The sequence below is a fragment of the Cyprinodon variegatus genome, unplaced genomic scaffold, assembly GCF_000732505.1.
Source record: "Cyprinodon variegatus isolate N-32 unplaced genomic scaffold, C_variegatus-1.0 Scaffold244, whole genome shotgun sequence".
Classification (NCBI taxonomy): Eukaryota; Metazoa; Chordata; class Actinopteri; order Cyprinodontiformes; family Cyprinodontidae; genus Cyprinodon; species Cyprinodon variegatus.
In genome coordinates this window covers 357574-379966 of record NW_015150697.1, presented here as the reverse complement: position 1 = coordinate 379966, position 22393 = coordinate 357574, and the positions used below count along the sequence as shown (strand labels likewise).

Below are 22393 nucleotides of genomic sequence, written 5' to 3'. Positions count from 1 at the left end.
GCTAGATTTTGGACTTGCAGTCAAAAATTGAGCAGACAACAGCCAGCACAGCAATCCTCCTCTCAGCAGCCCATGTACAATAAAATACCAGAGTGGAGTGAATCAAAAGCACATTCTTCTTCAACATTGAAGTTTACAAGCTGAGTTAGTGTGTAGCTTTATTGTATTGCTATGTAGCTATCTAAATCAAAAGCTAACTAAAGGTTGACATTAACGGATAACACTTAGTTTGTAAAAACATGCTCATCCATTGGGTGGGCTAGTTAACCAGCTAACCTAACCTTCACTGTTATTTAAATGTTCTCCTCACAGTAGCCTCTGGTCCTGATGTGAGGAGGACAAGCCCAGTCAGTGTGAATCCATTCACACTTGAATGGATTCACATTCAAATGACACCAGTAAAATGTTTACCAATATAGACATGTTAGAAATCGAAAGCTTAGATTCTCCACAATTCAACCACAAAGTTCATTTTATGGACATAGGGAGCACCAAAGTACAAATAACACAGATATAGCATCATATCAAAATGTACCATGACAAAGCAGCCACAACAAGCAAGCATGTCTTTATTACTGCTGTTCAAAAAAGACCTATAATTTTTGAGAATAAAAAAACTTTGAGTGATGTTTGAATTGATGCAGCTTGGGCTGTGTTCTACTCACCCATTTTTCATTTACATATTCAGAAACTAGAAGGTGTTAGCTTTCAAATAATGTATCACACATCATCTTACAGTTCCTCAGTTATTTGCTTTTCCATTTGGGTATGTAAAATATGCGAGAATTTCCCAAAATGAGGTGGATATTAAGAGGTTTGCTGTCTTTTTCTATAGTGAGACTTAGCCACTGCTGTCACTTGTTTGCAACTGTTCTTTTGCACTGAAATTTTTTTTATTCAAGAAAAGTGCTTGGAATTGAAAAATCTAAGTTAAAATAAAAGTCAAGATTTTTAGTTAAAAATGTAATGTAATTTTCTTTGTGTTAGAATTGATATTTTAAAACTAGTATTGAAAATATGTCTTGTTCAGGAACTGATATCGAAGTGAAGGTAACAGTACTGCCACCGATACTGAACATTTTTGATTGGTACGCAGCCCTACATATTCCTAACACTCATACCAAATTTGTGGATGAAGCCATTATGGGGCTGAGAAAAAGCATTGACAGGGTACCAACCAGGAAGGATGTCCAAGCCCTGGTGGACTGGTAAAGTGACAAACACCTAAAGCTCAGCACAAAGAAATCCTCACTGATTCTTGAAGAATGCATGAAGAGGGACGAAGTGGAGCACCACACTGCACATCTCAGAAGACCTAGGCTGGACTGTGAAAAACACCCAGATTATTTTCTTCCATGGATTGCTGGGGAAGAAAAACCTCCTCCAGCTCTGCTAAAAAAACTTGTACCTCTACAAAACAAAAAGAGTTTTGACCTATGGATGTAGAATGTGGTATGCCAACTGCACTGAATCTGAGAAGAGACCTCTGTGTATCATTTGCTCCCCACTCTGACACTTAAGATACCGGATTATCGTTGTGGTACAACCTTATCACCAGCCTTCCATGACAGCACAAACAGACTTAAGTACAGCTTTTTCACAATAATTGCGAAAAAACCTACCGTTGGAGCATCCACACATTTAAGCCCAACCACCACACACCCCTACACACACACACACACAGTATGTCCACCTAGTCCAAAAAATAGACTACTCCACACTTTTATTGCACTAATATTTAAACAAATTAATTAATTAATACATCTTAAATATATATCTAATCAACACTAAACCTGCTGAGGAGTTGCTGCCAATTGAAATTTAAGGTATCATGTAAAATGTCAGTAAAACTGATCCTTTGTCCTTAAAGACATATAGATATTAAAGGACAGAAAAAAATACTTCTTAAGGTTTTGGTTACTGTAAATGTATATTTTTGATTAACTGAGCAATACAAATACATCATTTTACTCCAACATTAATCAAACATTGCATTTAATGTACCTCCAAAATATAAAAATTAAGACTTGGCAAGAATTAGTCTTTTTTTGGGTACATATACAGTATAGGTACACATATAAATTGTCAAATCAAATATGCACAAAACATGTTTAAAAGCATACAAGGCACATTAAGTTGTCTAAAAAGGACATCATGCTTCTTTTTTTGCAGCACATCAGTAGCAACTCATTGAGTGTGCTCTACTTCTACATTAAATAAATTGTGAACAGTCCAAACGACACCCTGGTAGTTACTCAACCACAGGAACTCCAAATGTTAAACTTTAATAACCCATCTGACTGATCCCTAAAGTAGATGCTTTATTTGCTTTAATTGCAATGAAAGTAGAAGAAATGTTCTCATTAATTACTGGAGACTATTTGGAATAACTATGTAACATTCACACACTAACACACACACAGGCTTTCCACAGACTGAAGTTAGCCCCCCAAGTAATGTTGGTAATTTAAAAAAAAACATCTATATATCAGAATCCAGCCCCTATGTGTGCCTTTGTACACTAATGCCTTTGTACACTAAAAATAAAACATAAACAGCACAGTATTAAACTCATTTAAAGCTGTAGTCAATGTTAAATATAACAGTTTGATTTCTGTGACCAAAGCAAAATAGGACTTTAACTTTATATTATCCGCTTAAAAATGCAGTTCCATCAAATCTAAGCAAATTAGTGCATAGCAAGTATTTCAAATTCATGTTAACCCATATGCTACTGTATCTCTGGCATGACAGTCAACTGCATTTAGAGCAAACCCACTGAATTAGTATAGGTTATGTCTAACCTCTGTTGACTGGCTCCTAGTAGGTTTCACTGAGCGTAACAGCATGATGCCTCCAGAGAAATCCTTATTTGGAAGAAATTTGATAAGATGTTTAGGGCAGTATCTGGTATTCTTCCTGATGAAGCACAGTTTAGGCAGGCAGAACAGTCAAAGCCTTCTGAAACTGTAGACTTCAGGCTGGAACAAAACAGAATAAAGCCACAGCCTGTTTTTCACTCAACAGCACAATGACTAAATCAGAGAGTGCAGGTTTATTGTATAGCCCCCACCTCACCAACACATTGTGGTGTACACGCAAAAACAACAATGCTTGCAACAAACAAAGGTCGCAGATGGATGAGGGAGAGATGGATTACCACAGATAATTATGCTAAATGGATAGCACAAGACATTTTCTTGACTACCTCACATTCATAAAAAAAAAAACTGTAGCTCAGTTTTGCAAGCTGATCGTGAAAAGTCAAATTTGAAGTAGTTTTTTTCAAAGGGATTCTTTGCATTACGAGTGGATGTCTGGCAGATTTTTTAGTTTTGTGATGACCAAGTCAGCATGTTTTTCGGTCACATAAGGTATGACTACAAGACTAGAGTGTTTTTGTTTGTAAGCAGCGTAGTCAGATAGGATGGGGGGAATGCATGCTGTCATCACAATCAAAGAGTCCAGAGAAAGAAAAAGCTGAATCAGGACCAGTCATGTGCTTTCAAACTGACATCAGGACAGAGATGCAGACAGCAGGGGGAAAGAGCAGGATAACACACAACCAAAAGAATCTGTGTTGATCTGGATTTTAGCCAAGTAGAACTTAAGCTAAAATAAAGCGGAAAATACAGGAACAAAAAGGGTTCTTTGTGTTTGAACCCCGCTGGCAAACAGCCCTATAGGCGGCAGAGAGGGCAGCCAGCACACTCCAGGCAGAGATGAGAGTTGTGTGGGTAGTTTATTCATGCAGCTTGATGATTATTTGTACTCTATTGTACTTACTGCAAATGAAACCATCTATTCATACAATCATACCCACATCAAATTGGCTACAGTTGGCAGGATGTGTTTTTACTTCTGATAGAAAATCAAATATACTATTACAACATCAAGACCGTAAGCCACTTGCCTGGAAATAAAAAAAAAAGGGAAAAAGATGGATAGACGGAAGGATGAATGATTAGGGATAACTCTCTTATTTGGCAATAGACTTGCTGTTCATCTTTTTCAAAGGGAAATGTGATCCATATAAGAGGAAGACAGTGTAGGGATTTAAGAGTGGTGTGATATGATCCATTTTTCTGCTATTTGTTACAACTCTGGCAGCAGCACTGCAGTTTGATTAGCTTTGTGGAAAATAATGCATAAATCAAAGAAGACTGACAGTCTTAAAATAAAAGCATCTTGCATTGTTTCACATTTTAATAGAAACTCCTAATTGTTATTATAGTTTAAAGATCTTACTTGGCTGATACAGTAGCACACTTTTTATATTAAGTTGAAATGAGGTCTGAGAATATAATTATATGCTCTTCATTCTATAGATGCAAGTGGTGTGGTTTGAGTAAAGATTTCTAACAAACAGTAGCATTCACTGCATTATAATATAAATTCTGACCAAATCAAACCCTGATATATTGGAAAAACCGAATGACTATTCTTTAATTGTTGTTAAATGGCAGTAAAGAAATATTAGACTCTTGGTATCAACAGAGATACCAAGATTCTTATGTTACCTAAAGTAAAAAATAATGATGGAGGCTAGATACATACATGCAACATCTTTCTGTGTGTATTGTAAACAGCCTAGGGCTGTATTTTCTACATGGCCTGGTTTCAGACCATACACCACAAAACAGAATCAATTTCATTTTTGTATTCCATTTCATCCCTCTTTTCCTTTCTCTGTATTTTTCAGACACAGTTTACACCATTTAAGTTAAATATTAATAGGAAGTTAAAGTACAAAGACAGACTGTATTCCAACATGTATAAAACCTTTGAGATTTTAATGAAAGTAGGTCAAAACATAATAATTCAATCATAGTTTGTAAACAATTTAAAGTTGTTGTTTTGCTGAGTTAGATAAACTCAGCAAAACAACACAAATCACAATGAGGTCAGATAAAACTTTTAACAGCTCATTTGCCCATCCATCCGTCTGTCTTTCCGTCCCTTCAGAGTTCGGTCCTTCAGAGATTCAAAAGCAAACTGCTGCCACTCGCATTAACCATCCCCATACAGCCATCCCACAACATATCAGATCCTCACAAACTGATAAAACCACACATACAGGCACCAACTGCAGCAAAGTCTGAATAGCTGAACCGGGGCAGAGGAAAACATTAGCATTCTGTCAGGGTTGTAGATAAGGCTGTACCAGTTCCTCACATATCCAACATGCAGCAGAGCATAACAACAGAAAGGAAGCCAAAGAGAGAGGGAACAAGAGAGAGAGAAAGCTTAGGCAGGTAGTCAGGGACATACTGGGGAGTGTTTGTGAATGACTGTAGTATGAAAGCATATAGAAAGGGGAGGGAGAAGTGTGTTTACATCTCAGTTAATGACTAATGTAAAGAAAGATGATGAGATCAGTCAGGGTACCTTACTATTGAGTCTGGCCTTCCGCGCTGCTTCTCTTTTTCTATCCCTTTTTTCAGCTTGTTGTTTTTTTCCAAGAACAGATCCCATCTCACAAACACACATGGGCACAGTCCTCTGTAACTCGCCAAGTCCAGTGGGTCCGCAACAGTTTTCATTCCACTACATCCTCCATAGGGCCATATCCAGTGCCCCTCCTTGCTGTCCCACCCTCCTCTGCCTCTTTCCTCCTCTTCTCCTCCTCCTCCTCCTCTTTCACCACCTTTCGTCTTGTCAAAGTAGCACGTGCAAACTCACATGGTCACTCACACTTACACTCACCGGGATTCATTCACTGACTCCTGTTCATACACAGACAGATAGTGTTGGTAAAGGGTGATTGTGCTGGAGAGCAAGCTGAGAGATTGAGAGAGAGAGAAAGGGAGGGAGCGACAGGGGGTGGGAGAGAAAACAGTGAGGAGAGAAAGTGTAAGATAGAGAGAGGGAAAACCAGTTGGGAAAACAAATTAAAGGTCTGGAGAAGGACGAAATGAAATAAGGAAATGTCATGTAAAACAAAAAATACATATGCTTATTGATAAAATAAGCAAATATAAAAATTATCCTATCGTCCAATTTAAATTACAACTTTCACATTAGTTACTATTAACACTAGTCAGGCTCTGAATAAATGCTCAGTGAAACCTAGAATCTCCAATAACATCTACAATGAGCTACATTCTTCTTGTAGTTTTTAATGAATAATGCAAAATGATGCATGACTTCTCATTCATAAATACAACTATCAACAGAATCTCAGAGCGGGAGGAATACATTACTCTGTGAGAAGTCTTTTATGAATAGCTCTTTCTAACACTAGATGCAATTCCAAAGATTGTTGCATTAATATTTTTAACTTGTGAAAAGCAAGTTATTTTATATCCCAAGCAACCCCATTTAATTTTGAAAGAGATTAAAAAAAAAAAAAAAAAACATTAACAAAACCAGCAGTGTACTACATGGTATTCATAACTACATCATGTAAGATATTTGTTCTGGAAACAATGTTCATCTCAAGTTCCTTTAACTAACAATCACTGTTCACTGTGTTGGATACACAGCAGATTTGCAAGCAGATTTGTAATTTGCACATCCAGAAAGTTAATTCCCTCTTACATCATATCCCATATGTGCTTTATTGGGATGGAATCTGGTACACAGTAGATTTAATGTATTTATCAAGAAACCAGATTGAGATGAATCAGCAATGTAAAATACCTTAATCTTGTCTTAAGTGGCATCAAATAACAAATACACTGCAGATTAGGGGATGAAAATGATCAACAGCAATATTCAGGTAGGCTGTTGCATTTAAGCAGTGCTCACCTGAAACTAAAGGAAACATCAAAGTATCTGTGACACATTTTTCAATCATATGAAAAAAAATTGAAGAAAAGCATATCAATATTGCATACTTTGGTGCTATTTCACACTCTAATATGATTAAGGTAGTAATAAAAGACAATTGTGACCCAAAAGGGGTGTATTTCTTTGTTAAAATTCTACAGTCAAAAGTTGACAGTAATGGAAGCAAAGAGGGAAATCATTCATTGTACATCCGTCATTCATGGACAGTTATTTAGATGGCAGGTTGAGCAAAAACAGCGTTAATCTGCTAAAATGGTGCGTGGCTGCCTGTTTGCATCAATACTCCGACACCAGATATTACTTTGCACTTTTTCTCTGAAGGAGGAGAATTAGGGCTGCCTGGAACACGGCTGTAATACTGACAGGGTAGCCTACAGTTGGGATGGTCCAACCAAGCACAACATATAATTGGATGATTGTTTGACAAAATAACTAAAACAAGAAATGTTAAATTCCGCTGAAGAAGTTATATCAGTGGGCCTGACGTTTCACAGACGAACATGGCACTTGAAGGGAGATATTATTTCTATACGTTTTAGTGGATCTTATGTGAAAAGCTTGCAGAAGAAAAACTTGTCTCCAGACATGCTCAGCAGGCCGGAATAGGTCCTTGTTGAAAAAGTCCCATTAGATATCGCTACTAATTGTTAATGGTTAAAAAAAAAGAAAAAAGTAGCTTCAAAATAAGAGATCAGTTCTGAAATAAGAGATCAGGCAAATCATTTAATTTTATCCATGGAAAACAACAGAACCTCTATACGTTGTTTCACTGATTCATAGCATGTAGATGCTTATGTGTGAGGATGAAGATATATATATACATATATATATATATATATATATATATATATATATATATATTTTGTTTTTTTTTTAAAGATACAAAATGTACTCTAACACATGTTTAACGCTTCCTTTGAAGAGACCCCTCTTTTATTTTTTATCGTTAATTTAAATTCATAAAAACTTTTTATCAATCTTAAATGTAAATGCACAAAGGGTATATTGAAATAAATGCATCACTGCAGATTTCAGATTGAAATAAATACCAAATCAGGTAGCGCCTTCAGACTCTAAAATGATCAGTTATCTGCTGCTACTCCATGCTGCTCTGCTTCACCTGTGTGTTTTTGTTTTTACTCCCATGTGGCACCGTCTGCTAGGCTATCGGCTCCAAAAAAGCTGAAACTGACTGAGATTCATCTGTGAATTCCTCTGAATGTTCATCACTGTCTCTGGTCAGCCACTGTACACGCATTCAGTTTAGGTGCATAGGTCCCTTTTTACATAATAAAAGAGGGCAACAGAATGGAAAGTAGAAGTCTGGAAGCATTTGTATTTCTTTTTTAGAGTTTAATGTCATTTTTACATATATATATATATATTTTGTGAAGACTAATAAAAAGCAAATTCAGTAGAACTTTTTATTGCCTACCTGGAATAGGTATACATATATATATATATATATATATATATATATATATATATATATATATATTTATTTATTTATTTATTTATTTATATGGAATTGTAGTACGAAAAGGATGTCACAAGCACTTTAGGGCCACCACATTCTCCATTAGAAATAAGAATCTGACACGAAATTACATAATTCTGCTCACACATTCTTGTCGTGGAGGTTATTGCTGCTTTTTCTGAATACATCTGGGGTGAACATTCATTTCATTGGGTATCCAAGACCATTTTTCAAAATGATTGGGTGTTGTTAAGCAGGAAAATAAGAGAGAAGTTTCAGCTTTTTCATTCAGATGCAGATATCTACGTGGGGATATAAGGTAAAGTTTAAGTAGGTATGTATAAATAATTCCAGTATAAGTATATCAGACAGATAAGAAAATATAAAAACTTGTGTCATATATCTTCAAAGTAATATAAAGCTTTTGGCTCTGCACCTCCTACTTCTTGATCAACCCAAGAAACGTCTCTTGTGCCACCGTGTTTTATTTTCTGTTGCAGGTGTGACATAAGCTGCAGTGAAACGGACGTTCAATGAATTTAAAACCTGAGCTTCTCGTGAGGTGCAAAACAAACAAAAACTAAGAACTAATTTCTTGGTTCATGGGGAAAATGTAGAAGGTTATTAACCACCACAATCACCCTGCTTGCATGTCTTACTCAGCATACTGATTCTACCACATTTAAACCACAGATGAAACTGATCATTACGATATTCTTTCATTCTGTTGTCCAATTTTTGAGAACCTGTTTGAATTGTTTTCTGTTCTTGGGTGACAGGAGTGCCACCCATAGGGACGTTCTACAGCTAAAGCTTAGCAGCTTTAGGGTTTGATGCACTCTGCATACAAAAACGTATTATGTATGCCTTGGTCATTTCTTAGAGCTTCTGTTGCTTTTCTATCATTTATATTAAGCCTGCCCATTCACCTCTGGGTTCCCATTCATGTTTATCCCAAGACTGCTTATTGAGTTTTATCGCTATTCCATGTTCACTTAAATCACTTCCTTACTCTGAGGGTTGGTTTGAATTTCAGTAACCCATCTCTATTCAATTAAATTCAATTCAGTTCATTAATATAGCACCAATTCACAACACATGTAATCTCAAGGCGTTTTACAGGTACAATTCAACCAAATCATACAATCAGATTGGTTCAAAGTTTTCTATCTAAGGAAACCAGCTGATTACAGCTGATCTCTACCACATTTAGATACCAAAATTCGTTTAATGCTTTAGAATAATTTATAGTGTTGCACTGATACCGATACCAGTATTGGGTGGGGCCCCGATACAGCACTAAAATGGCGGTATCGGTATCGGCGCGTACCAACAGATAGGGTACCTATACATTTTGAGAGCCAAAAGTTTATTCAACTATTGTCACCTATTCCAGGTACTGTAGGCAATAAAAAGTTCTACTGAATTTGCTTTTTATTAGCCTTCACAAAGGTAGGCAGCAGCTTGACAAAGCCACGATGGTTATTATTTTGCATCCAAGTAGTATACAGTTCCTCATATATACACACACACATCCATTTCAAACAGATGGTATCGGCCAATACTGCACAGCCAGGTATCGGGTATCGTATTGGGCCAAAAAATGGCATCGACGCAACACTAATAATTTTATACATTTTTTTGCAAATATGCTGTCAACCAGGTATACAATATAAAGTGGTAAATTACTGTATATAATATTACTGTCTGTGATCCGGTGCTGAAGAAAACTGCAAAAATGCAGTTTTCCCAGTGCTTTCCTTCATGGCATTCATGACCACATTATGAAATAGTGCGTTATTAACAGCTCTCTTCTATTATTTTGCCTCAAGGTTCCCTAAGCTCCAACCCCCTTTCACCATCAGTATAGCCTACATGCTTATTGTATATATTTTTTTTTTTATTGAGACCAGATCTTTTGTACAATCATCTTCATCTAAAATCTAGACAATAAAATATATTAATTTAGTAATTTGATTTAGTTAAGAATACACAGATTTTAAAATCCCCCAAACAGAATTTCGACAAACTAAGGTAATAATTTCAAATAAAAAAATATATATCAATACATATTCTAAAAGAATACTGTTGGTTTTATCACTCAAAGGTTAGATAAGAATTAGATATATGCACTTTGTTGTTTCAAAAGCATACCATGAACATTTTCCATAAAGTTACCATGCATGGTTAACCAGGGCAGTAACAGCGTGATGAGGTCTGGTTCAGTCAGGCAATGAAAAAAATGAAAGGGAAATTCCTATCAACTATGACCTCATTTTAAACTTTGGCCTAAAGCTAAGGGACACCATGGGAGCAAAGTAGGCTAATGCTTCACCCCTGACTTACTGTGCAGCATGTTGTGGGATGAGCAAAGAGCATAGCAGCTGCAATCATGACTGCAAAAACTAAAATATGTTTTCCCTCTTGATTACTCAATAATTAAATGTACATTTTAGAAAAATAAATAAATAAAACAAGAGGGAGAAACTGTTATTTTGGGCCTGGTAAATAAAATCAATGTTTGCTCAAGCAAATGCTGTAAAATATTGGTACAGCTTTGAGGAAGAACTGCAGATCTTAACTTACAGAATTTTAATAGCTAAATAATCATGTTTGCAGGATATTAGATATTCAACAAAGTCTATAGGATAAACATTGTTGTTATTTATTTTAAATCCACACATTTAAACTGCAAAGAAAAAGAAAAAAATACTGTTTCTTCCTAAAAAAAATTACATTAACACTGATTTTAGTAAGTACTTTATTTAATTATACATGTACTCTTCAAGGCAGTATCAGATGCATGGATATCCTGAAACCTTTACCTCTTTTACTGCAGCTACACTGTTAGACAGGTCATTAATGCCACATTTAATCTATACACATGAATTACTTATTCTGTGAAATCCATATGAGCAGTAACTGATGTATTTTGTGAATGCCACTTCAGGACCATTCACTCACTTTCTGATGACTCACAGTAGAACAGCAGAAGACAGAAGCAGATCTTACCAAAATGGTTAAAGGAGAGCAACATTTGAGAGCATGACTCACCCTTCTCCCATTGCTCATTCCTGCTCTTTCTCTGTTTCATACAGCATTTCTCACTGTTTCTCAAGGAATCCCTTATCTAAAGTACATACCACAGATTCAGGGGAAAGTGCAATACATGAGAAAACCATTCATCATAAGTTTTTTTTTCAATAATTTGAAAAATTGAATGAATGAAATGAATTTGAAATTGTTCAAAATACATAAACTCTGACCTGTTAAGTTTCTCAGATTGTCAGCTGTTACAAAGTTCATCACATAGTTTTGAAATGTTACTCTATTTTGAACCGTTTTGTTAAGTTACAAACTCATTTGAATAATTTGATAATTGTAAACGAAAACGGTCTTCAGTTGTTCAGTTAGTTAGTCAGTTGTTCAGTTAGTCAGTCACGAAACCAGGCCAGGGTGGCCTGGTTTCGTGACTGACTAACATGGCTGACATGATTGATTTCTTATGTAGTAAAATAAAATATGGCTGGGATCTCTTCTGGACCCAAGTGAAAAAATAAACAAGCTTTTATCAACAAAAAAGTAAGTTTTTCTTGTTTGAGTTCACTTAAGCTGTGACACACATGAAAACCAAGCAGAGGAACAGAATGGATGTAGAGAACAGCCTTATATCAGCTGTTTTTCATGCAGAGCTATAGGAGCTCATCAAAGCACCTCATAAAAACAAACTTCAATCTGAAAAACTCACACGAAGAGAAAAGACAATTAGGAGAAGTTTATTGATACAATTACTTTCTAGTACTACTAGTCTTTGGCGCTCAGAGCTCGGCAGGAAACATAGCGCTTAATTTTGATAGACATGAATGAACAGGAGCAAAGAATAGGGCTGGGGCTGGAGTGGAGATAGATGAAGTTGGTCAGTCTGTAGACTGCTGGTTAGCGAGACGGTCTGCTGAGCTTTATGGGGAGATCCAGTGGACTGCGTGACCTGATACTAAAGCTTCACTCGGGGACCTGGAAGATGGAAGTCCAGTTGGATAACACAGGTTGAGAGAGCCTGTCCATGATGAGCAAGCATAAAGCGACAGTGGAGAGGAAAAACTCCCCGTTGGGAAGAAACCTCTGGCAGAACCAGGCTCAACATGACGGTCTTCTGCTGGACCGGTTAAGATGAGACAGGGAACGCAGTAAAAGTCCGGGAGGAATGACACTCTGATGAAGCTTTCGCTACGATGGTGGAAGAGGATGTGGAGGTGGGTTGAAACGGTGTCATCTGAATGAAGTCACAGAACGCATCCGCCGCCTGCACACAGGAGCAGACAAGTGCATATCGGAGGCCTTTTAAGATGAACTTTGGATGCTGATCGGCTTTTGTGAAGGTGTGATTCAAAGCTGATTGGCTATGTCGCAGGTGGATTTAGTAAAGCAATTAGTTTCTTCAGTTGAACTTCTGCCTAGGCTCCATTAAAACTAATTAAGTCAGTTTGACTATTTTGTTCCAACTTCATCAAGTTTTTTTTTTTAGTTTTTACAGCACTAGTGGCTGCTTTTTCGGAGAGTAGACTGACAGCAAAGGGGGTATGAGAGAGGGGGAGAGACAAGCGGCAAAGGATCACAGGTCGGATTCGAAGCCGGATCGGCCGCGTCGAGAACTAAAACCTCAATACATGGATCGAGCGCGCTAACCACGCCATGAATTATTTCGGATTCCTTACTAACTTCCAGGCAACATACCTAAGTTGTTGTTTTGTTTTTTTATTTAAGATGGAAAGCATACATTTATAAAAATTAAATGCTCAAATCAAAAGATTATGTAGAATAGAGTAATTACAGTTATGGTATTGTCCACTTTTGGACTATCATCAATATTTTTGACTGAGAGGGGGAGTCATGGTATGAAAAACTGCCCAAAGGGAAACACAAATTTATACAAATCTATACATAAGAGCTATACATAGTTCTATCATGTCATAAAATGCCTCAGTGGTAAATCATCATACCAGGGAATAGTAACAGCCTACAGTAAATCCAAGGTTGGAATACACATACTTTCCTGTTTGACTGCAAATCAGCAACAAAAAGAAAAAATCAACAACGCAATCACTCAATAGAATAATGCTGTAGAGCCAAAAAAGCCAGTATTACAGCTGAAAGCCATTTATGGGCTATGGGGGGGGGGGGCAGAATAAATCTGTTACTTGTCTGCATTTGGCTGTATCCTTCTCCTCCAGCATCTTTTTTTTTGTTTTGTTTCTCACCCTCTCTGTGTTGCCTTTCCTCTTTCTTTTACTATGTTCAAGGACCGAGTCCGTTGCTTCTTGTCCTCACTTGCACCGCCCTCTAGCTACACACACCACAGCAGCAGCCGGCACCAGTCACACGTCACACACCCATTCCTCCACACGCTACTGTCTGTGTGGTTGATATGGACTGCTGGGGAGCGTGTAAATTGAAATAACCCAATCGTCTTTACCGCCTCACATGCTACAGGCCTAAGTGGCCTGGTCTGTCCCTCTCTCTGACAGGTGCACAAGGTAAATCCGGGTATGGGATGTACTGCATTCCCTCCGGGACCTTATGTCAGCAGAGAAGTAACCCTCAAAAACACCTTGGCAGTGCAGGAAACGAGAAAAGATATGGCTTTGTTGGCATTTCTTTTTTCTGATTGCAGAAAATACAAATTCAAAATAAAAACAGTTTTAAAACAAAGCCCAAGTTGCCGGCCCTATTCTTCAGCAGTTGCTAAAATGCAAAGATTTTATCCTAACAATCTGTCAAGAGAATTCCAGCAAAACTCTTTGTGTTTTTAGCATTGTGCCCAAGGTAGTAAGCATTTCTAATGGACAAAAGGCAAAGCCAGAGTCTGTGCAGTGTTATGACAATAACAAAATACTATGTGGACATTATGGATGAGATGGCAAGAAAATATTTATTAAAGGGTGTAGGTGAGAGGGGATACTGTATTGCTGTGTTGTACAACATACAGGACATTGCAGGACAAAATTCCACAATCTTTTCCAGAAGTCCCCTGCATCAAGATCCTGCATAAGGAGACAACATTTCAGATCGACACACAGAGAGGTAAGACCAATGTAAACCTCTCTGAGACAAACTGATCTTTGGAGTACAGCCTGATAGTAAAGAGAGTGTAATGGCTGAATACATCTCACTGATTTAGATCTACTCTTCTTTCAGTCAGTTTAGCTCTTTTTCCCATATAATAAAAAGCAACAAACAATACATTAAATCATCTTGTTCTGGGGCAGAGCTATCAGAAAATATCATCCATCCATCCATTCATTTTCTGACACGCTTATCCCTTCTGAGGTCGCAAGGCTGCAGGTGTCTTCAGCTGTCTAAGGGCGAGAAGCGGGGTAAATCTGGACTGGTTGCCAGTTTATCACAGTGCAACGAAGAGACAAACAGGACAAACAACCATTCACGCACAAACTTACAACTAAGGAGAATTTACAGCCAATTAACCTTACAGGGAATTTTTTTGGACTGTGGGAGGAAGCCGGAGTACCCGGTAAGAACCCATGCATGCACAGGAAGGACATGCAAACTCCATGCAGAAAGAGCAGGAATCAAATCCGGAAGCTTCTTGCTGAAAGGCAGCTACCCACTGCAGCACTGTGCAGCCCCAGAAAAAAAAAATGATGTGATCAATCAGCAAGGGTCTCTTTTTCCCTTCACACATGCATGTGTGTGCATCCGTCACTATGTGTACATGTATGTGCTCATAATTGCACATGCAATCTTGATGACAGCTAAATTGAAAAGTTTTGCTGCTTATACTAAGAAACAACCATCATAGCAGAAAATGTAGCTTATTGTGACAAGCCATAACAAGGCTATAACAACACCAAGAGTGCTACATCTTTGAACAGAAATATATATCTGCATATCTTTATAACGCTATAGAAGTGTAGCTTATTTTTTTCTTCAGGATAATATGCAGCTTGGTTCATATCTGATTAATAAGCAGCATACAAAGTTTCTCTGACAGAGATTAAAACCAGCGAAGAGACAGAGTTCACAGTGCTAATTCTCACTGGCCATCTGATGAGGTTTAAGCATTTGCATTAAATTTTCTCTGTGTCCCTCTTATCACACCCACTTACAACATGAATATGCATTCAGCCCAAATCAGATTCAAAACTTTGTTTAATTGTCTACCTTTGAATATCCATCCTGCTTTTTATGATTTACAGGATTTGCAATATATTTCCATAGCTTATCCCAGCTGGCATTTAGCAGAGCTAAATAATTATTCTGTACCACATACATCATGACAGACAATGGAAACACTGATTAAGGTTCACATTTATAGTTGAATTCAATTTAAAATCAAGTTTTCCCACTTACAAATCATGGATGGGTCTGAAATTGTCACCGTAGGTGCATATCCACTGTGAGTTAATCTAAAATAAACAAATCCAGAAATCCTAATGCATGATTTCTTTTAACTATTTATTTGCATCATACAGCTGCAAATAAGTATTTGAACAGTTGTCTATCAGCTAGAATTCTGAATCTCAAAGCCGTCAAAATGTCCACCTCCACTCCATTTATTAACCTAAATTAAATGCACCGTTAGCTGTTAAAAGACACCTGTCCACCCCATACAATCAGTAAATCCAACTAATAACATGACCAAGACCAAAGAGCTGTCCAAAGATACTAGAGACAAAATTGTACACCTCCACAAGGCTGGACAGGGCTACAGGGAAATTACCATGCAGCTTGGTGAAAAATACTTATTTTTCTCACTGTATGTTTGGACTTAAACATAAAACCGTAAAACCTGAAGAAGATCCGGAGAGAGAGGAGAAAACGTATGAGCTCCAGTGAGTATAGCTAAAAGAAAGACTCAAACCTCAAATCACAAAAACATCCTGTATTACACTTAGTGGAGGTCTTATTATTCGACATGCTGGTTCACAGCCTTGGTTTAGAGGGACACTGAAGGCAACTAAGCCATCATTAGTATTATTAATTCCATCTGTGCATTTCCCACTGTGACAAATTAACAAGTCTGCTCTGGGAAAGGTTTTTGCTCACACACTGCCAGACTGTCTAGATGCCTCAACAGAAATGCAGAAAGGGTTCATATTCTGTTCTTTGTTTTCCTCTCTGTACACCTTCCAGCACCAAAACCAATATCTGGCAAAACTAGCTCTTTAAATCCATTTACCAAAGCCTGCAGATTTAAAGCATAAAGATGGAGATTACTGTAGCTGTCTGGCCCATCTGTGCTCTGTTCAAATCCACAATAACACAAACAATAGAACTCCCTCATATTTTTAGTCACTTTCAAATCTTACTTTATACATTTTAACCACACAAAAGATATAAAAATGATTAAACTAATGTATGGATACCACAGTTCCACAAACTCAGTACCTCAAGTTATTATCATTTTCCTGTAATAAGTGTTTTTTCACAACAGAAAAAAAAAAAATGACCACATACAGTAATTGAAGCAGAAGCCAATGTTATTCGGTTTACATATACAAGCAGATATTAGATCTTATATAAGCCTCTCAATGGTTCACACAGCCTCAAGGGACTAGTTCAATTACACATGAATGATCAAATACAGAGAAGAGTTTTAACTATGGCGCTAATGATGAGCATCACATTAATGTTGGTAAATAAAATTTAACAAGATCCCTTAGGATGGAAATATAAAGAAGAAATTGCAGATAAGCAATTAGGAAATACACTGATTAATGTTAAAGCACAAAGTAGATGCAGTTAAGTAAATTGGACTGTAATTGTTTTGGAGATTTCACTCCAGCTTAGATGCCATCAGTAATATTTTACATACTTCATGTCAATTTTCAATAGCAAAAATATTAAAGCACATTTTCTATTAGCAGGACTTCTAAGTGTATCTTTTTTTTTTTTTTTTTTGCAGACCTAATTTCATAAATGTAAATTTGGCTAGTATCTTAGTCACAGCAGTGATATGTTTTTAAGCTTAGAAGTATTCACCAGAAGAAAAAAAAACAGTATTATAATGGCAGCTAAATATTTAACTTTCTCTGATAAAATGTAACAGTTTTTTGTATTATAACTCAATGAAATAAACATTTATCTCTTGAGTAAAATCATCCATTAACAAAGACCACATGGGTTCACTTTGCAGACTTACCTTAGTGTGGAGCTTGGATAACTGCTTTTCATCTATGTAGGTCTGAGTGTAGATACGTCTTTTATAGCGGAACTATAAAGAAAGCACAAATAACATTCCAGAGTTATGCTTTGACCCTTTTGATTTTCTAGATAACTAAAATGATTTTTAAAAATAGCTGCCTTATATTGCTGTTCAAACAAAAATATGAGATTAATTGTTTCAACCATTGCTTAAAAGAGAATAGGTAGAAAGATCTGTGAAAGATATTTTTACTCTTTTAATAACAGTTCATTGGTACTGGGGGACACCAAATATCTCCCTGTAAACACCTGTCATTTCTTTCCAGCATTTCCGTTTATTATCTTTTCCAGATATTAATTTAGCCTCAAAGCCTACAACTCACTAAGCTGCTGGTATGAAATGTAACTGCAAAACAATAACCAGGAAACTGAACAAATTTGAGCTAAAAAAAATAAACATATTTTGGTTTGACATAAGATTCATTCTGCACATTCATTATTCAAATGGTGTTTGCCCACGGTCTGTAAAGCAGCATGTTTTCAAATGGTAATTTGTCAAAAAGTAATGAGGGAAAAATCAAAGACTGCATCAATAAATAGCTCAGAGAGCACATAACTTCCCACCGAAAGGCTGAGAAATATTCTTTTAACAAGGTGATGGCAAACAGGGTGAAGATGACTCAGGTCCCCGAAATAATGAAAAGTTAAAGAGTAAAGGATTTGAAAAACCTAGGAAGACTACAGTAAGTTCAGTGGAACATGGCTGGATACTGGCAAAGATGGGAAACCACAGATAATCAGTTACTTGTGAAAGCAGTTATGGATAGTGCTGAACTTTTACTTCTCTACTTTAACTGCCAGCATATAAAAAAGCTACCACCAAAGTGTAATAAGTGTGGACTAAGATCTTTACTGAACCTTGTCACAATGTTGAAATCATTGAAGGTTATGTTCTATCTTCTGTGGCTAAGGCTTGCTGATGTGACCTTTTTTTCTCCTCTTTCTCCCTTTCATCTCTTTTTAACTCACCTAAAAATATGCTCAATAGCTTATATGAACATGCTTGTCTCTGCTAACCTGATGCTGATACTAAAGCTTGCTAATGCTAAGATGGTAGCCACCTTTAGGGTGTAGTGAGTGGTGCTTGCTGTTTACGAACATTATTGTGCAAAATTCACTCCATGTATTGTTCTATAATACCACATCTCAGCAAATTGATATAAAAAAAAACATAACTAAGTGTGGGAGATTCCTTTCTCCAAACTCACAACATAACATCCGCCAATCCATTTTCCATCATCCTTATCCCTAATGGTGGCTATCTCCAGGTGTCTACAGGCGAGAGGCGGGGTAAACCTTTGAAAGATCACCAGTCTATCGCAGGGCAACACAAAGACAAACACTCACACCTAAGGAGAATTTAGAGATGCCAATTAACCTAAGAGTCACGTTTATGGATTGTGGGAGGAAGCCAGGGTACCTGGAGAGAACCTAGACATGCACAGGGAGAACATGCTTCTCCATGCAGAAAGACCTGGAACTTCCTTGCTGCAAGGCAGCAGTGCTATCCACTGTTCCCCTGTGCAGCCCATAACAAAACATTTCTTTGATGAAAATATTTAGTGATCACAAGGGCTCCACAATTATTTGCTTTAGTGTGCCATTTAAAAGTTGTGTATCTGCGCACATAGTTCTGCATATGAACATTATTCATATGTTAGGCTTTAAAACCAAATTGCGTGTTTAATATGCATGTTTACCAAACTAAGAGAGCTGTTTTAGCTGTTCAGCACTTATTCACACTATGGTGCTAAATACTAAACCATTTTAAAAATGTACTTTCTTAAAATGCTTGAAGTAAAACAGTCGATAAGTTAAGAAACCACCACCTGAATGTTGATTAAATAATTTTAAAATGCCCAAAAATGTAAGACAGGTTTCAAAATAGCATTTTATCTCTATTATTTATATATTTCATCTATACCCAAAGTAAAAAACAAAAAACAAAAAAAAAACAGAAAAGCTTTGCTATAGAACACATACTGAGTGTACAATGTTAAATACATCCACATTTAAGATATATCTAATGTTATAATCTTTATCTTAAAAAGTTGCATGATAAAATGCTTCAGTAACTCTTTGTAACTACATAAATTGTAAAAAACTAATTCTGTAACATAGCAGTTTACAGAAATTAAATCTAACTTCAATTCTAGTCTGAGTCTTTAATGTGTTTCCTTTCTCTGCCCTTATTTCAGCTTTACCTACAGAGTAAATCCAGAAGCGAACAGAAGATTTTTAGCTGCTAATCCAAAACTGTCAATCATCTCTACACACCTCAGGCCTGAGGGTACAACTGCAGGTCAGTAAATGGCACACACAGTGTTACAATAGAGCGCTAGCAGACATGGGAAATACACCCGGCCGGATCCCAACCTATTCAACTTAAGTGCAAGCATTTTAAGCAAAAGTATAAACCATTCAATAATCATAAAACAATAGACCAAACTGAACGTCATTCCACTGTGTGATGTAAAGGCTACATAGCAATGCTATCCTGCTACTTCAGATCAATTAGATTAATTTGGTATGAGAATCTAATTAAATTGAGTAATGGTAATTTTGACAGTATAATCATAGGTACCAAATAAATGCCAATAAATAAAAAGCTAGTTAGTTAAAAGGTAAAAGTAATTTTACATTTCTTCCTCTTAATAATGCTCTGCACTGTTAAAACTGGAGCAAATCTAAAGATAAACATGATCCCTTATAAAACCATCTGACAACTTCAGGCCACAGTCTGTGAAGTGATTTTATGGGTATGCTATTCTCTCAGATCACAAACTATGATGGACAAGCACTACAATTATCTCTGAGAGATGACAGATGCTCTAAACACCAAACTGCCTTTGAGGACAGCATTATTGTTGGACTGACACAGCATGATAGTCGCATACAAACAAACATGGGGTGGGGTGCCTTGTAAGCCTGCGTTTCATCTTTTTTTCAATTCATAGACTTTTAAAGAACACAAAATCTTTTAACAATAAGTTAGGCATTATTGATGTTGTACAAGATCCTTATTTATTACATTTTGTGAAACGTACTTGTTGATCCATGTATCATGTGGCAACAGTATAATGTATTCTCCATAGATCAAGGAGATCTGAAAATAAAGTTCTTCCTTAAAAAAAACTTTTTCAAATCTTTTAAAAGTCTGTGAATGATTGTATTTTAGTTTAATTAAACCTAATTTAAATCCTTGTCTATGATTTAAAAAGTGGTTTTGTTGGAAGAAAACCAAAAAGGTGGGGGAAACCAGCATAATTCTCGCTGATAGATTTTTCTTCAGAGGAAAGTGCAGTAGATGTGATTTTTAAAGAAACTTTAAATCTTCTGAATATACTGGCCAGTCTGACTTATTTGCAGCATGTACACAACATTTTAGTGTGTAGAGGAGTGGGTAGAGGGCGGGGCTAACGAAAACAGGTAACAACCAATGAGATAACTACTGTACAGATGTCAAATGAAGACTTTTTTTATAAGGTCTAATAGCAGCCAGGTTTTTAATATAAAATAATATAAACAGCTCTTTCAGAACATAATACAGAGTGTCAATAAAACATAGCTCTGTTGTATCTGCATTCTTGACTGTTAAAGCCATCATTCCTTTAACAGATTTAAATTCAAAGGTCCTCACTGAATGCATGCTCTTTAAGAAAAATTAAAATCATTGCTTTTAAACCAATAATTGTTCAGAAAGATCAATTTTTTTTTCTTTTTAGGTTTAATAAAAGAAAACATTGAAATAATAATAAAAAGAGATAAGTTATAAAAATAATATTTTTCAAAACAGACCATCCTGATAGGGAGAATACATGAAAAGCAGAGAAATGCTACATAGAAGGATTCATACAAACACCTGATTAACACCTACCTCCAGATAAGGGACAGGGGCAAAGGATGGGAAAGGATATTCCCTAAGCTGTCTCTCCTCATCCAGAAACTTGCCAGCCCTGCCATTGTAAGCTGGTTGGAATAGGCCATAGTTGAGTACATCCTTCAGGCTCTGGTTGAGGGTACACAGGATTCGTTGCTTGGACAACCAGATAGGTGCATCCACATTGAATTTCAAACATTTCTGCAGACAAGAGCAAATGAAGGAAACATTTACTTTAAAGAAAGGAAAACATCAAGTATTCTTTTTAATTTCAAAGCGTAGTATATTTTACAGTTATTTTTGTGGGTTTTAAAGAGGTGACAGGAGTTTTTATAGGAAAAACTGTGCATGATATAAATTCCAAGGGTCATTGGGTCTGAGTCACAAGAGTCATGTATTAAACTTTCTATGGCTAAACCAGTCAAAACATGACCTTTTGTGAAAATATGACAGACACTGGTATAGCTAGCATTTCCCCACCATCCACTGCTGATTACAAAAGGTCCTTTCCAAGACCAGCTGGGACAATTACAATGGAATAAAAACAGAACTAAAATCTAAAGGCTTACTCAGAAAACTCATGTGCTTATAATCATTGATCAAAATTATGTGTGTGACTAGAAGTGAATGTTTATTCAATCAAATACTCCTCAAAGAACTCTTTTTAAACACACTTATAAGTATAAATAATACGTATTCATGACACTAGTTGTAGCAAAACCTTGTAGCCACAAATTAAACAATGAAAAGATGTTGACTCTTTTAAAAAACAGCAACTAATATATTAATAGGAGGGTTAAAAATCTTAATAACATATGATGCACAAAATTAGGTCTTTGGAGACTCACTGTGACACATCAATTGAGTGTAATATTTTTACACTGTTTTAAGATGTGTGAAAATAGGGAAGGGCTATACAGTAGTTATTAGAAATTTCTCAACTGTCATCATATTGTGAAGGTTAGATTACTATATATATATATATATATATATATATATATATATATATATATATATATATA

General features: G+C 36.4%; 1 protein-coding gene across 1 annotated transcript in view; it reads right to left on the bottom strand.

The window, feature by feature from the left end:
* shank3 (SH3 and multiple ankyrin repeat domains 3) overlaps positions 1–22393 on the bottom strand; it is a 285728-nt gene that overhangs the window by 156621 nt on the left and 106714 nt on the right. Inside the window, exons 3-4 of the mRNA XM_015381921.1 lie at positions 21369–21572; positions 17430–17501 (exon numbers count right to left, since the gene is read on the bottom strand). Of these exons, the coding sequence (XP_015237407.1) occupies positions 17430–17501; positions 21369–21572 (276 nt within the window). The remainder of the gene's footprint in view (positions 1–17429; positions 17502–21368; positions 21573–22393) is intronic.